This window comes from Mustela lutreola, chromosome 10 (assembly GCF_030435805.1).
Source record: "Mustela lutreola isolate mMusLut2 chromosome 10, mMusLut2.pri, whole genome shotgun sequence".
NCBI lineage: Eukaryota > Metazoa > Chordata > Mammalia > Carnivora > Mustelidae > Mustela > Mustela lutreola.
Genome location: NC_081299.1, coordinates 95,338,859 through 95,355,559, shown reverse-complemented (window position 1 = coordinate 95,355,559; position 16,701 = coordinate 95,338,859). Strand labels below are relative to the sequence as shown.

Sequence of the window (16,701 nt, the reverse complement as noted above, 5' to 3'; positions counted from 1 at the left end):
TGGCGAGAGCCAGTTTCTTGGTTCATGAATGGCTGAAGGGGTGAAGGAGCTCTGTGGGGTGTCTCTTCTGAGACACTAATCTCATGCATGAGGGCTCCATCCTCATGACCCAGGCATCTTCCAAAGACCCCATCTCCTAATACCATCACTTTGAGGCTCAGATCTCAACCTGTAAATTTGGAGTGTGCGTGTGAGGGGGTGGGACACAATCATTCAATCTGTAGCATGGGCAAAGAAACCATAAATTCTGGCTAAGACTGCCACCAAAATCTATTTCTTGCTGTGGCTTCTGTTTGCCTCCTTGTCACAGGATCTTTCTGCGATACTAGCAGAAAGCCAGAATTTTCGAGCCTGTGCTTCTTCTGCCCTGCCCTGCAGAGCTACACTCCCATCTGGTCCCCGAGTGAATGAATTCTGAGCCTTCTCCACGCCGCTCACACCCCCTGGTCTGCTCTTTCCATCTTCTTGCTGAGCGTTCCTGGTCTGTGCTTCCTCTTGGCCCATCTCACTTCCTGAAACAGCCCTGAAGAGTGTTGCTTATCTTGATGGAGCTCTAGTGGCCCTCTGGGGGCAGGAGGCAGAGGCCTCGAGCGTGTCTGTCTGGGGAACTAAGAGAAGCGGCACTTTCAGATTCAACTCACATCGAACTGTCCTCCACGCTTCCGATAGCCCAGGGATGTGTGGCCCACAAAGGGGCAGAAAGTGATTGCCCCTGGATGGGCTGTCTCTAAGAAAAGCAGGGGTCTCCCAGGGAGCGTTCCACCAGAGAAGAGAAGGAATGAGTGAGTCGTGATGTTCAGACTGTCGCAGCTGCCCCTGGACCTCTAGCAAGATGTCCGGTGAGAGCTAGGCTCACCGGGCCACACGGATCCCGTCCACACGCCTGTTGCTTGGGAGTCGCCTTGGGGAGGGCAAGATGGCTGTCAACAGCACTGCCCTGTTGATGGCCAACGTCACCTACATAACCGTGGAGATTCTCATCGGGCTCTGTGCCATCGTGGGCAACGTGCTGGTCATCTGGGTGGTCAAGCTGAACCCCAGCCTGCAGACCACCACCTTCTATTTCATTGTCTCCCTGGCCCTGGCTGACATCGCTGTTGGGGTGCTGGTCATGCCTTTGGCCATTGTCATCAGCCTGGGCATCACCATCCACTTTTATAACTGCCTTTTCATGACCTGCCTGCTGCTGATCTTCACGCACGCTTCCATCATGTCCCTGCTAGCCATTGCTGTGGATCGATACCTGCGGGTCAAGCTCACAGTCAGGTAGGAGGGGGGCAGTGTGGGGCGGTGAAGGGCTGGGACATGGGGCTGCTTCAGTGAAAGCAAATCCAGTCTGGCCTCTGAGCTTGAAAGAGGGCACTAAGTTTCTTTGCACCATTTGGTGTGTGAGCTGGGACTGGAGAATAGCTAAAGATGAGGAAAGCATAATGCATCTTTATTTTTTTTTTCTTAGCGTCTCTTGCTTGATGCATCTTTAATTAGTAAAATATTCTTGAGTTTTAGAAATGAAAGAAACTTACTAGCTAAAATAAGGAGCAAACAGAGAAGAACAGGAGATTTAAAGATGGTTCTGCTCTTTGCAGATGTAGGTTATTTTAAAGTTATTTTAACTTTGCTTCCTCTTCCAAGTTGAGGAGGGGACCAAGAAAAGTTCTCCATTGCCGAAAGTAGTAGCAACCGTTCCTAGGATAATGTGAACAGAACAGACCGCCAAATGGAGACATCTCAGTCCCCAGGTGTCCTGAGCGGCAGTTGGCTTATAAGCCGCCTCTCTCGTCTTGGGGAAGAGATGTGGAGAGGAAGCTACAGACAAGCTTTTGATACTAAAAAGCCCGGGCTCAAAGCCCAGATCTTGAGGTCTGAGCTGGGGCAAGTGACTTTTGTGGATTTGGTTCCTCGTCTTTCCACAGCAGTTAGGATACTCTAAACTCAGACTTAACCTCATTTCCATTTTACCTCTGCCGCTTTAAGCGTGTCAGGGTCACCTGCCTGTTTCTTTTTTTCACCTATAAAGTAGGGACAATAATTGCCCCTTCCTCATAAAATCCCACAGTTCACACGTATAAGGCTTTTAGAAAAATAGCTGCGCCCAGTCTCTGCTCACTCTAGGGTAGCTGTCACTACTGTTATCCTCAGCCAGTCGCCAGCAAGGACATGGGGATTGTCGTAAAACTAGCTTCGGTTTGTTGTGAAATGTGAGTGAGATAAAGTCTGAGTACACTGTCAGTACGTAACAAAATCAGCTTCCTTCTTGTAGTCTGTGAGGTATGTTGCCGGGAAGGTTGGCAGGAGGAGGAATGGTGCCTCTCTTTGGAGGAGTCATTTGAGGTCCTGGAAACACTTCAGCCTCAACTCCACACCTCCACAGACCCCCATATATCGAGCAATAAGTGGGGTGCCGGAGCAAATAGAGAAGCAGGGGTGGGCACAGGTGGAGGGCAGCACGGGAAAGGCAAGAGTTGAACTCATGGCCTGCAGCCCAGCAGCCCAACAGAAACAAGACAGCGCATGGCTGGAAACATGCTCTGAGAGCATCTTGGGTAGGTGATCCCAAGAGACTTAGAAAACTCTTACCTTCCACAAACTGAAGAATTCTCAGGCTGGAAGGGTGCCGTGAGTGTGGCAACATATGTCTAAGCCATTTGACATCATATTTCCTTTAAAAAGTCCCCCAGAGAAGAAAGCTGGAACACCAGCTTTCTCCACTCTGATCACCCCGCTCCCTTCGTAAGCAATTCCTACTGAGAGCTCACCCATTCTCTTCCATTCAAACAGATACAGGAGGGTCACCACCCAAAGAAGAATATGGTTGGCCCTGGGCCTTTGTTGGCTGTTGTCTTTCCTGGTGGGACTGACGCCCATGTTTGGCTGGAACATGAAACTGACCTCAGAGTATGACCGAAATGTCACCTTCCTTTCCTGCCAGTTCCGTTCTGTCATGAGGATGGACTACATGGTCTACTTCAGCTTCTTCACTTGGATTTTAATCCCCCTGATTGTCATGTGTGCCATCTACCTTGACATATTCTATGTCATCCGAAATAAACTCAATCAGAACTTTTCGAGCTCCAAAGAGACAGGTGCATTTTATGGACGGGAGTTCAAGACGGCCAAGTCTTTGTTTCTGGTTCTCTTCCTATTTGCTTTGTCCTGGCTGCCTTTGTCCATTATCAACTGTATCACCTACTTTCATGGTGAGGTGCCGCAAATCTTTCTGTACTTGGGCATTCTGCTCTCCCATGCTAACTCCATGATGAACCCTATTGTCTATGCTTATAAAATAAAGAAGTTCAAGGAGACCTATCTTTTGATCCTCAAAACCTGTATGATCTGCCAGTCCTCGGATTCCTTGGACCCAAGCACTGATCAGACTTCTGAGTAGTTATCCGGCAAAGATGACTCTTCTCTCCATTGATCTTCGGATTCAGCATCAGTAAACACTTGAGGACCTATCCACCTGAGCCACGGCCTTTCATGTCCTTAATTCCTTCTACTGAGGTGGGAAGCGTTTGACTGACTGCCTCCAGTTGTACCTCCCCTAACATCCCTTCCTATAATCCAATTGTTTTTCCTGTTTTTCTTCTCTAATTCAATGTTCTGGATGCCTGACTTGAGGAGAATGTTCTATGGTTACTACTACCTGTGGTTGCTCCTCCCCAAACAGGAGAAGTCATGGAATCTGAAGGATGCAGTATGGACTTAGTGATGAAAGTTCTCGGTCCCACTGGACATGGGTGTGGTGGTGACTCAGTTCCACTCTTCATGGCACCAGGCAGAGAAACCACAACAGCAGAGGCTGGGGAGATGGCAGGGACAGAATGTCACAAAGGGGCACTGAAACTGCTGAGTTCACCTGTAATTGTGTTTGAGTGAATAAAAGATGATCGCTAACTGTCCTGTAACTCTTTGCTGAGGGTCAAGGTCATTTGGGGTTCGCAGACCCAGCTGGCTGCTCTTGGCACTCAAGCTGCTTGCCACTGGGAACCACGCCATGTTCACCTGTTTGAACTCTTGGCCTCTCACCCCTTGCCCTAGAACACCCTGCTCCTTCTTCCTGGGCTCATAGGAGCATTTGCCAACTTCATGAGTCGTTTGTCTATTGTTAAGAGAAGGATCAAAAGAGGCAGAAAAGAGACACGGGATATCTACTATTTGTGGAGTGCTGTCTATGTGCTAAGCACTTTCCAGACATGAGCTCTTCTGATCCTGACTATCTCTGAGGTCGGTGCCACCATTATTGTCCTATCCATTTTGCAGAAGGAAAATGGAGGCACAGAGAGGTTAAGTAACTTGTCTATAGTCACACAGTTAACAAGTAATGTGTAAAGCCGAGATTTAAACTCAGCCTTACATTTCAGGAGAACCCAAACTCCTCACCACCTATTCTCAGGCACGAGGAAGGACTTGTCACTTCTCCAAAGGCCAAACTCTCGAGTTCACCTAATGGACAATTACCAGATGCAGTCCTTGTGTGCTCAAGGACTCCTGGATCTTTGGGGAGGTTGCCCCTAGGTACTGTCACGGATGTCTCATTAATCCAGACACCAGGCAGGGACAGAGTCCCAGTCACATACTTTCAGCACCAAATGTGGCTCCATAGATTCAAGGGGACATCAGAAGCACTTCATAGTGTACATAATTTACATCCAAATTTGCAACTGTGGACTCTCCCCAAACAATGAATGTTTGAGCCTAATGAGAGCAACAAGATGGGGATTTCAATTAAACCACTTCAAAGAGGGTAAATGTACTTCAGATTTTTTTAAAAGTAATTCTTAGCCACTTCTGAAAGTTTATCCTGACGGCAAGCTTAGGCCATAGCCCATTAGTCATATTTATCTAGTTAACATTACATTTCATTTCAGTGAAGTTCCTCACTGCTCCCCCCACCCCCCGCCCCGTCACTATCTGAGAAGTCTGAAGACTTACGTCTACTTTCCTACTAATGCCAAGCTGAGTTGCTTGCTGACCTGCCCACTTTCCTGCACTGCTCACAATCGTATCTTAAAGGTGAACGACCAGGACCAGTCTCCATTGTCCCTGGAGGTATGGCAGGCCACCTTCATCTCGTCAGTCTCCCCTTCAACATTTGGGGATCTTTGTTCTCTAAAAATCCAAGCGCGGACCCCAAACCACAATTTTTTTCTTAATGGCATCCTGTTGTTTGAGTTAAGGCTTCTCCCCCAAACCCCGAATTCATGGTTGTGCTTAGTTAAAATGCCCCTTTCGGATGATGCCCTGGGTTTACCGTGAGGCTTCTGGTGACCCTGGTGTGTGCTTCAGCCCAGAAGGCATCTTTGCCCAGTTGGATCCTTGAGGGAAGTGCTGTTTCGTTCTTTTTCGTCCCAAACAGAAGCACTTCATAGTTTACAAGCAATCTCTGCTGGTTGCTATAGCAATACTTAGCACCTGCTCTTTAGGGAAACCACCAAAAAGGGACCACTTCCCTCAAAATGAAACAGCGGTCTGTCCTGTGTCATTCGGTGTCATAAGATGAGCCGTAGTCTCTGAGTCTCAGAAAAAAACCTGTTTTCCCCTCTCTTCTCTTTTTGTCCTCATGCTCCCCCGTCTCTCTCTCTCTCTTTCTGAAAGCCACTGCTTAGCAAACCCACGGGGGGTTTGCAGGGAGTTGTATTTATTTATTTATTTTTTTAATTTTGTTTTGGTCAAATGAGAACATCCTGAGCTAAGAGGTTCCACCAGCCCAGAAGAAAGCCTTAACGCAAGAACGCCTTTTGGAGTGGACTCAGGAAAGATGAACCAAGACTCCCCGGTGAGGAGCTCCGGTAGAAGTGGCCGAGCTCCACTCCAGAATTTCAGGCTCAGAGATTAGCGTCCTTGCAGCCTCCCGGAGCCCATCTCCTGGCTAGCTCCCTTCCACAGGGCCGCTGAGGGTGGCTGCAGGATTTGGGGGCTCCAGGAAGAAGGGGAAAAGATTATACCCAGACAAAACTGAAGTTGGCTTCCTCTTCCTCTGTATGAATTCACTGGAACAAAAGCAGATGTTGAGTTTATAAACTTAATTTTTTTTTTTTTTTTATCAAGTCTACTGTGGGTAAATGAAGACCAAGTCAGAACGAGCAAAGGCTACTGCCAAGCTTGCGATGGAAAGAGAGCAGGTGAAGGCCACTTGCATTTTGGCAGGGACTCGAAGGCAGGCAGCGGAGTGGGGGCATCTTTCTGGGGGTCGCAGGGAGGCTCCGCTGGGCCTGGCTGGAGGCTGGTGGCTAGGGAAGCTTCGGGAGGGCTCGTGGAAGGGGGGCAGCCTGTGGGATGGGTTAGGAGAGCATATCTGGCTTTCTCTGGTTGGTCCCAAGGTGGAGGCAGGACAAAAATTTGGCAAGCTCTCCATTATTACTAGCTACTTGGGGTTGATTGTCACAGGGGTTACCATTCGGTGTTCTGGACTTTTGCTGGAGATTATGGTCTGATTTCCTACAAATCTGACTTCTGGCAGGCTGGCTGCCCCAGCCAGTTACTGTAGATAAGATGCTGGTTTCCTGGGCCAGACATTCTGCACAGAGCTCTATTTTTATAGATGGTCTGGCCATTGTCCATGGGTACATTCAGTTTTTTACAACCAGATGTACATTTTCTAGAGACATTCTGTGCTTAGAGACCATGCTGGGTATGGTGCAAATGGGAAGACAGCTGCGCATTGCCCCGACTGCTCAGCTTACACGGTATATGCCCCGTCCCCTTGTGAAGTCTGACGTCTCTGTACTTTGCCGGGTCGTTACTATTGTGGAAGACTTAGCACCAGGTCAGCCTGTTGTACGAGCCATGTGAACCCAGGCAAGTTCCTAGGACTGAACCTTGTCATACCTAAGTGTTGTTTGGTTTGTTTTTTTTTTTTTTTCCCCTTTTTATGATGGAAAAGTTCAGGCACACAAAAGTGAAGAGGCCAGAATAATGGCCCCTCAGATATCTATTATCCTGCTTCAGTAGCGATCAACTTACAGCCCACATTGATCCACTTGTGTCCCTCCCCACCTGCCGCACCCTGATTATCTTGACATTTTGGACATCAAATCATTTCATCTGCAAACATTTCAGCCTTTATTTATGAAAGGTATTTTTTAAATGATCACTTGGCTTATTCTTATTATCCACTCATCATCTTAAGTTATACATCTAAGGAGTGAAACTTAATTCTACCCTGATGAAGCAGCAATAGAACAAAGAGCACCAAGGAATACTCAGAATGCTAGCACATGACTCGTTTTCTGTAACTCTGGGCCTCTCATTTGCTTGACAATGTTACCTTTTCATGAGTTGGGCACTTTACTGATATCGGTGCCCAATCCATTTCTCCTTGGGTTGCTACTTTCTTCGGTTTCATGGTGCTATCTCCAAGCCTTTCCCAGCGTCTGTCTGGATGTGGCTTTCTCAGAGATAAGAAGTGATTTTTAAAAATACAACCACAGTGTCTGTATGAATGATCAGTTGCTGTATGTTTTTTATTGATTTTTCTTTCTAAAAATTTTTTTAAAAGATTTTATTTATTTATTTGACAGAGATCACAAGTAGGCAGAAGGAAAGGGGGAAGCAGGCTCCCCGCTGAGCAGGGAGCCCAATGCGGGGCTCGATTCCAGGACCCTGAGATCATGACCTGAGCTGAAGGCAGAGTCTTAACCCACTGAGCCACTCAGGCAACCCTGATTTTTCTTTTCTTTCTTTCTTTTTTTCTTTCTTTCTTTCTTTTTTTTTTTTTTTAAAGATTTTGTTTACTTATTTATTTGAGAGAAAGAAAGCAAGAGAGGGGAGGGAGAGGAACATGTAGACTTTGCACGGAACATGGAGCCCGACACAGGGCTCAATCCCAGCACCCTGAGACCATGACCCGAGCCAAAATTAAGAACCAGGTGCCTGACTGACTGAGCCACCCAGACACCCCAGTTTTTATTGATTTTCTTGTCACACAGGCCAGCCCTGATTCAGTTTAGGAGGGGACTGAATAATAGCATGAGTGCCAGGAGCCATCTTCGAGGTTGGTTATTTTTTATTTATTTATTTTATTTATTTATTTTTTAAAGGAACTCATAGTTCCACCAGCCTTCTAAAAAAGATTTTACTTGTTTATTTATTTGAGAGAGAGCGAGTAGGGGGTGGGGAGAGGGAGGGAGAAAGAATCTCAAGCAGACTCTGTATTGAGTGTGGAGCCCAATGCAGGACTCGACCTCAAAACTCTGAGATCACTACCTAAGCTGGGACCAAGAGTCAGATACTCAGCTGATTGAGCTACCAGGGGACTGGCACTCCTCAGAAACTGGCTCTTGATGATGTCATTATCACATCTGAAAAGAACTTAACAATAATCTCTTAATATCATCAACTAGCCACTGTCTAGACCTGTGGTCAGGATTCAAATATGTTCCATATACTGCAATTTGTCGTTCTTTTCCTAAGCCCCTTGTAATTGGCAGATTCCTTCTTCCTCCCTTCTCCTCCACCCGCCCCTTTTCCCCACCTTGCAGTTTATTTGTTGAACTCGCAGAGGTTTGACGAGGAGTCAACGAGGCGCAGGTAAAACAGGCACGGAAAACAGGCCTGCCGCTGGACCACATGCGTTGCTGAACAACCTGGACACACATCCATGCCCAGCCTTTGATGGGGAGGGCTATCTTTGGGGTGGGGAGGTGATAAGTAGTGTTCAGCCTAAATTCACTGGAGGGGTGGTTCTGTAATTCAGACTTTCACAATCAGTGGTCAGGCTTTGAGCCCCAGCAGGAGCCAAGAGAAGCTTCTCTCGCTGCAGAGACAGATCTCCTTGATTTGTCCCAGCTCTGCCCCAGGAAGCTCTCAAGAGGTCTGGATGCAGCAGCTGTGGCTGCCGACACCCAAACACCCACGTGTACATGGCTCCATGCTCCAGATACCAGATGCATCTGTTCCTAACAGCTTCACACTTCACCCCCAACCACACTCCATGAGGGAGGCTTCAGTGTTCACCTGGGAGTCAGGGAAGTTAGCATTCTCACCTGATCCATTGGCAGGACAGGCACAGTTGCACACCTGGATGTGTGTAAATACTGATGAGTGTGCTTGTGCTCTTCCAAATGGGTACAAGGCTTTGTTGCACCAGGGTGCATTTATCCAGAAGGGGAATCTCCACTGCTATTTTGGGAGTGCCAGGCCCACAATTTTTTCTGTTGCCTATATTATTATATAAATAAGTTTATTTCCACAAAAGGCTTCCCTCTGATGAGGTATGCTTGTGCAGTGCACAACTTGGATAGCTATACATTGCAGCACTGCTTGGATTGACTGGTTGTTTCCTTTGGCCTGGTCTCTTCAAACAGGATAAAACCACTTGAAGCTCAAAGATCTCAATTTCCCTTAATCAGATCCAGGATTCCTGAGACCCCTGGGAATGGTTTATCATTCTAGTTGAAGGCTGTTCACTTCCTTCCAGTCATGGGGTTCTTCATTCTGCTCATCTTGACTGTCTTTTCAGGTAAGACAGGGGAAGGAACATCTCTAGCCTCCAAACTTCCCAAACACCTTGCATTTCCTTGCCTTTCCTTCTCCTCTCCTACTTGGAGTGCTGGCTCAGTAGCTCGAACCCCGGCAGGAATGGGATAGGAAAATAACAGGAGGAGAAAAGAGATCCTGTTCAAATTCATCCTTGTTCTTAGCTCTGATAGGAGGGTAATGAGGGGAGGGAAAAATTTTTTTAAAAGGAGGGTTGCAAGAAATTTGAAAACCTCAGCTAAAATGTGGGCTCCGTATTCTCTCAGTGTTAAGTTCCCTTTCCCTGTCCCTTCCCCTTCGCCAAAGAGTGTTTGTGCAGATGGATAAGGCCGGGACTTTCTGCTGTCTGCCTGTGCCCGAGCCTAGAGGTGAGACCCCGGGGACTGACCTGGTGACCTTGACAGCTGCTGTGCCTCTTCTTGGGTCCCCACCCAGGCCTGTAGAGTGAGCATCACCCCATCTACTTTGTGGGGTGGATAGGAGAATAAAATATCAATTCATATGGGGGACGTGAACCTGCCATGCAGGCAGGTCCCAGGCAGTGCTTGTGGGGACCTAGCCCATCTCTGGAAGGCTGAGAGACAGGGCGCCCTGCTGCCCATCTCTGCTGCTTGTTCAGATACTTCCCCAGCCATGGTCAAGGGGGATGTGGTGTGCATGACTTCCTCACTACACAACATCCTAAGATGACGGTGCTGCCTCTGTAGGCCTTGCACAGAGGAAATGGAAAGTTTTGAGCTCCTAAGACCAGAACCTGACTCCCTCTGCTCTCAGCCCTGTGCGGCCGGCAAAAGCCTCCAAACCTTCTCAGGTTTTGAGGGGGCCTCAGCTGGGTAGGGAGCTAGGGGCACAAGATGTGCTCACAGTGAGCCTCGGGTTCTTCAAGCCCCCTGCCAGGCAGTGGTGAGAGTCTGTCTATATCCGTGCAGAGGGGGACACCTCGGGCCAGGCCACAAGACTTGCCTAGGGTTGTGGTAGTAGCCGTCAGGCTTGCCGGAGCCAGCACTTCAGACTGGCTGACTTGAACGGCAGAGATTGATTTCTTCCCATTTCCGGAGGCTGGAAGTCCGAGATCAAGGTGAAGGCAGGTCTGGCCTCTTCTGAGGCTGCTCTCCTTGGCTTTCTTGTTGTGTCCCACATGCCTGTCCCTCGGCCTGTTGTGTGTATCCTAAGCTCCTTTCTCATAAGGACACCAGGCAGGTGGCCTTAGGCCCTTTCTAATGACCCCACTGTAACTCAATTACCTCTTAAAAGGCTCAATCCCCAAATACAGTCATATTCTGAGGTGCAGGAAGCTAACACCTCAACATACGAATTTTAGGGGGACCCTATTTGGCCCCTCATAGTCACTAACCCAAAACAGGCAGAAAAAAAAAAATCAGCTTTTGTGCTTTAACTGATTTTTCTGGGGGACAGCAGGGGCGGCAACATGTTTAAAGGAACATTGATACGTGTATGTGCGTGTGCATGCACGGGCACACGCTTGCCCTTGTGTGTTTTCATAGAGGCTATGGTCATGGATGAAAAGGTGAAGGAGAGCTTTGCGCTGGACACAACTTCTGCCACCTGCAGCTACAATGCCCACTATAAGGACCACCCCAAATATTGGTGCCGAGGCTACTTCCGGGACTACTGCACCATCATCGCCTTCACACCCAACAGGACGGACCGCATGGCCCTGAGAGACACGGGAAGCCAGCTCATCATCACTGTGTCCTGCCTGACCAAGGAGGACGCGGGCTGGTACTGGTGCGGCATCCAGCGGGCCTTTGCCAGGGACGACATGGATTCTACCGAGCTGGTGGTGACTGACAGCACGGGAGGCCTGGCCCATGATCTCTGGTCTGGGAAAGGTATGGAGCCTGTCAGGAGTCCAGTTAGGGGTAACCCACAGTCGTGCGTGTGCGTTACATGTGGTAACTACTCGCTGGGGCCGGGGAGAACCAAGTCAGGCTCCCCCTAGTTTCTTTGGGAGTAACCTCGTTTCTCCTTCCTTCCGAAGTTGGGTGGTTGCTGATTGTTGGGGATTAGCTTGGAATTCAGGGAAGAGTAGGGTGTGTGGGCTCTGGGATCCTCTTGGAAGCTCTCTTTCCTGACAGCGATCTGGCTCATGGGATTTGGGAGAGGCTCATGGCAGCTAATAATTGGAAGGGCTTTGTGCTGCTGGCCAGGGAAGGCTCAAAGGTTGATATTACACATCTGTGCTTCATAGCCAGCCTTGTAGGTCTAGAATCTTGACACTCCATTTCTTGAGAGGCAAGTGAGGCTATGAAAGATGACCCAGGAACCCGGATGAGCCCCCTCAGAAACGGGGATGAAGATCACGGCCAAACCGGTCAGGAGTACAGTTTACATGGAGGCTGCTGGGTGGGTGAAGGTTGGACTGGGGCATGTAGAGGAAGGTCTGTCCAGGCCAGTCAACCAGTCTTTTGGGCCAGGGCTGAGTTCTCCAGATGCTCACCAAAATTCTTCTGTCAGTTGTTCAAAGTCTCTTTTCTTTTTTTTTTTTTTTTTTTTTTTTTTTTTTTTTTTTTTTAAAGATTTTATTTATTTATTTGACAGAGAGAGATCACAAGTAGGCAGAGAGGCAGGCAGAGAGAGAGAGAGGAGGAAGCAGGCTCCCTGCTGAGCAGAGAGCCCGATGCGGGACTCGATCCCTGGACCCCGAGATCATGACCTGAGCCGAAGGCAGCGGCTTAACCCACTGAGCCACCCAGGCGCCCCTCAAAGTCTCTTTTCTACATGAGAAAGCCTCTGTCTTGGCAAAGAGCTTAAGGAAAGCACTAGCCTTTCTCTTTTTTCCCTCTGTGTCTTCTCAGTCCTTTCCGTTTCTAGGAGGGAGGTCTTTCTATCATAGCCCAGAGCACAATGCCGGTAGGAAAACAAACCAAGAACTTAAGGAAAGCTGTAGGAAGCCTTCTGGTGCTGGAGAGAGGGTCTTGCTCATACGTGAGCAACTACTCCTTTGTCTAACAAGTATCTTATTCAATGGGTGACATCCTCACACCTAGTGTGTTTCTACTGTATATTTAGGCTCGGGATGAAAGAGGCTCACCTAAATGTCTCCTTAGTTTAAGCCCCCACAACCTCCCCAACTAGATTTGCCAGAGAAGGCAAGTGGGTGGCCATGGCAGAGCTTTTCCCATTGGGTTTTGGTGGCTGTCAGGAGCACAGTGTGGCAATGATGTCATCTATTGGCTCCTTCCTTAAGGGTTGGACTGGCCCTCTTGTGCCTCTGGTGTCCCCTCCCATAGGCTTCAGCCTGGGACTCTCTAACCATGGGCCACTTCTAGTCCACACAGGGCTTTTGTGCAAATCTGCAAAAAGAGTCCCATCTCCAGGTGCAAGGAGCCCAGTGACCGGTGGTATATGGCTTGGCGAGCAGAGTGTGTGCTGGATGTCAGCCCCTACTTGTTCCCTCTACTCTTAGGGTGCCTCAGCTTGGGCCAGCATCTGTTCGGAACACAGTCTCTGACAGCCAGAGACGCAGAGATGCAGAAGGCAAGGGCAGGTCTGGGGACTGGCTCACTAGACCCTCAGCACATTTTTTCTGATGCAGGCCTGTCAGGCAACAAGACCAGAAGCTGCAAGGCATCCAGAGTGGTCCGCAAGGCCGATCGCTCCAGGTGAGGACAAATGGGCTATGGAGGTGCCGGGAGGCAGGCAAGGGTGACACAGCGTGGAGAAAGATCTGTCCTAAGGGGAGAGCAGTGTCTCACATGTGAAGGGAGGGACATGGCGCCCTCAGGAGTGGTCCGGAGTGCCTTTGGGACTTTTTCTCAGTCTCTGATCTGCTGCTCTCACGTGTGCTTGCCACCTCTCTCTCTGCACTGCCCTTTTCTGTTTCATTTTGGCCGTTTCTAGCTCCTGAGCTTATGTCTCCCCTGCTCAAGAGACCAGCCAGTCTTGGCTCTGCCTGCTTCAAGTCTGTTAGTCTCTGAGGGAGGGGCCAGACCCGCTCGGTCTGCCCACCAGTCCAGGTCCGATCAGGCTTGGGCTGGGGGACAGGAGCACTCTGAAGGGACACGGTGGCAGAGCTCCTGGAACTGGGTAGGGGTGGGGGATGGAGCAGATCCCAGGAAAGTGGATCCTGGGCAGAGAACCGAATTGGAGCGACATGAATTCTGTCGGTCTGTGACTCCTTCCAGGATGTCCATTCTCATCGTCTGCATACTGATCACGGGCTTGGGGTCCATCTTTATAATCAGTCATTTGTCCAAAAGAAGGAGAAGCCAAAGGAGTAGAAGGGGTAAGTAGTCACTGGGGGGTGGGGATTAAGCAAAATGAAAGGGGCCAAGGAGTAGCTTTCAAATGAGTGAGTGTGACCCTCTTCCTGTTCCCTGGACCCATGGAGGTCAATGCAGCCAGCCAGGGGCTGGGGGAGATTCTGCTTCATGGTGACTAAGGCCCCATGAGAGGTGACAGAGAGGGTATGGCAGCCGTGGTAAGTGGGACCACTTAGACTTGAAACTTTTGTTCACCTGGGGGGACTGTCAAAAGACCTCTGGGGCCTGTGGGTAAGTAGACATAGAAAAGTCTCCTTGAGAAGGTTCAGGAATGGAGACGACAGGCCCACAGGCCTCAGTTCTGGTCTTCGGTCACCAGAGGAAGGGCCCTTAAGCTTTGTGCCTCCTTTTGCCCTTGGGTATTACAGGTAGAATCCTCACTAGAAGCCAGAAAACCAGTCAAGCTTCTTTTGTGATCCCCACACCTCTGGTAAGTTCCCTCCGTGGCTCATCCTGAGCCTTGGGCCTCACAGTTACCTGATCTTTAGGGATCCCCTTTCCTAACCAGAGGATAAGAATTTTATTCAGCAGGGACTCTGTGGATCTGCCCACCTTCCCTTTCTCTCTCTCTTTTTTTATTTTTGTTCACCTTTCCTTTGGGGCAGCATCAGAGAAACCAAAATCCTCAAGACCACCATGTGGTGGTTCTTCTAACTTCTCAAGGAGACACAGGATAGGAAGAACACCACATACAAGTGTCACTGTTTGGCTAGTAGGACTTTTTTTTTCTTTTTTTATGCTCAGAAGTCACAGAAGTACGTCGGGCCACAGAGGGACTGTATACATAGTTACGAGCAGGTTCCCCCCTCCTCTGGGTCTGTAAGTGCAGGAAACAATGCTTCAGAGAATGAGAGGAAACATGCGCACACACACACACACACACACGTGCGTACATGCACACACACACACACACACACACACACACACACACCTGGAAGCACCTGCTACGGAAACACGGGGTAGAACTGGAGGAATCTGGAATTCAAAGCTAAGTCTGAGAGGTCTCATACTCTCCCTGTGATACTTTGGCCCCATGGCAGAGCAGGAGCCCTAAGAAATCAAAGGCCTGGCTCTCTTTTGTCCTCTAAGGACTTTGGGAACTGGTGGAGATGGGGAAGGTAGTTGTGCCCAAGACCCCTCCCTTCAAGACACAATTATACTGTAGGTTTTTGCAAAAACCAGTGTCACTTCTTCAAGGCATGATCTTGGGTAACTTTTCACTTCTCTGGGCCCATTTTCTGCTATAGATTGAGGACCCCATTCTCATATTCCCCAGGAGTTTTTAGTCATACATTCACTCTTCTTTCAATGCATGGGGACCATGCTAGGTGTTGGGGATACAAAGGCAAGAAAAAGAAATGGCATCTGGCCTCATAGAACTTATAATGCAAAGTGGGAAGGAGACAAACTATCACGCAGATGAAAACTGTCAGCATAAATACTCGACAGGAAAGGCACACAGAGTGGTGGAAATTGAGGCAAGGGAATCCAACCCTACTCCGTTTGAGCAAAGAGTTGTGTGACCTGTATTAGCCATGGCCTGCTTCCTCACATTCAGGCAATTGGAACATGGCAGCTGGAATCAAAGACCCGTCTGGCTTTGATGTCCCTGGGCTCTGCAGGGGTCCAGTGGCATTAAATCACCAAAGCTTGGTGAGAGGTGACTGACCGAAGGGCTTTCAAGTAATGACAGCTGATTTCTGCCCTGAGAACAAACTATGGTGTTCAGTCCCCATAAAGCCACCACGAGAGAGTTTGCAACTTCTATGGCAGAAACATGCAGCAGAGGAAGGCAACAGATCTCAACTCGATTTCCTTTTTCTCTTCCCCACAAAATAGACAAGTCACTGAAGCCCTCCTCCTGTGTCCTGACTCCATAGAAAATAGCTCATGCTGAACAGATGTGACTGAAGATTTATTTAGTTTATGACTTAAGTGATGCTACAATAAAGTTGTCATGACAACCGACCCCCACCTTGTGGGAACCGATTGTGATCTCTCAGGTGTACTGCAGGACCCTCTGACTTGGCAGTGATTGCTTGCTGCTAGCTGAGAACAGCAGGTGCAGGTGAAGAAAAGGGGCAAAACCTGGCTCAGAGGGCCAGGAGATCACTTGTGTTTTCTTGGTTCGCCAATAAACTCCTGACTGGTGTTGAATGGACTCTCAGGTATGACTAACCTCTCCTGGGATATCCCTGGAAGTATGTTTCCGGGAAAATTTCAAGCACAATATTGCGATATTTATTTCTGCATTGGTATTACCTGCTATCAGAAGAAGGGGTATCGGCCAAACCAGCAGGTGTCAGGTTTTCTTGGGGGAAAGATTGTCCCCTCTGGGACATTGTCTGCAGACTGAATGGAGGCCGCTCTGGATCAGTCAGAAACCAAGGTGTGGTGAGTGAAATATTCAGTCACATCAGGAAGCACAAATCAAGATGGAGGGAGGCATCGGGAGCTGTGGGTACAAGGGAGGCTGTACTGTCCGAAATGCCAGAGCCACCTGCATGTCTGCACCTTCTCTCCCCATGTGAAGTCTTCCCTGCTATTTCAGGGAGTTTCAGGAGCTCCCCATCACTGCCTCTGCTGCCCCTCACAATCCTACAGGTTTGTTCTAATTCCACGAATGAGGGTTCCAGAGACTTTTCTTCTTCCCTTCCCTGGCAAAGACCTTTTAAATCTATGGTCAATAATTTAACTACTCATTTCACCCTCCAGCAGGACTAGGGGCACACCAGTTTTCATGGGAGGGAGACAAAACCTAAAACTTTGTAAGAGTAGGGTTCTGCTGTTAAAAATAGGAAGCTTCTAGAAAACAGAGGGAGGGTAATTAACATGATACGTCATGTCCAAGTAGATGGTCCTAGGACAATGCGTCCTTCTCTGGGAACTGTGGGACAAGCCCTGGCTCTCAACTGGAAAGCTGACCGGACTTCTAGCT

The 16,701-nt window shown here is 48.8% G+C and overlaps 2 protein-coding genes across 7 annotated transcripts in view; both read left to right on the top strand.

Moving 5' to 3' along the window:
* The window catches only part of TMIGD3 (transmembrane and immunoglobulin domain containing 3), a 65,871-nt gene extending 49,427 nt beyond the window's left edge, over window positions 1-16,444 (top strand). For 4 of the 6 annotated variants that reach the window (XM_059136703.1, XM_059136707.1, XM_059136705.1 and 1 more), the window contains 6 exons: window positions 9,306-9,460; window positions 10,983-11,330; window positions 13,037-13,103; window positions 13,626-13,726; window positions 14,132-14,193; window positions 15,603-16,436. In XM_059136703.1, coding sequence (XP_058992686.1) covers window positions 9,421-9,460; window positions 10,983-11,330; window positions 13,037-13,103; window positions 13,626-13,726; window positions 14,132-14,193; window positions 15,603-15,614 — 630 coding nt within the window. In that variant the 5' untranslated portion in view covers window positions 9,306-9,420 and the 3' untranslated portion in view covers window positions 15,615-16,436. Of the gene's footprint in view, window positions 1-9,305; window positions 9,461-9,731; window positions 9,846-10,982; window positions 11,331-13,036; window positions 13,104-13,625; window positions 13,727-14,131; window positions 14,194-15,602 lie in introns of those variants that run through there. The other 2 variants (XM_059136706.1, XM_059136702.1) reach the window with 2 other exon arrangements.
* On the top strand, window positions 317-3,894 carry ADORA3 (adenosine A3 receptor). The gene is made up of 2 exons (XM_059136701.1): window positions 317-1,266; window positions 2,779-3,894. Exons 1-2 carry the CDS (start codon window positions 917-919, stop codon window positions 3,383-3,385), a joined length of 957 nt encoding a protein of 318 aa, XP_058992684.1. The 5' UTR covers window positions 317-916; the 3' UTR covers window positions 3,386-3,894.
* Window positions 16,445-16,701: the final 257 nt, after the last annotated feature.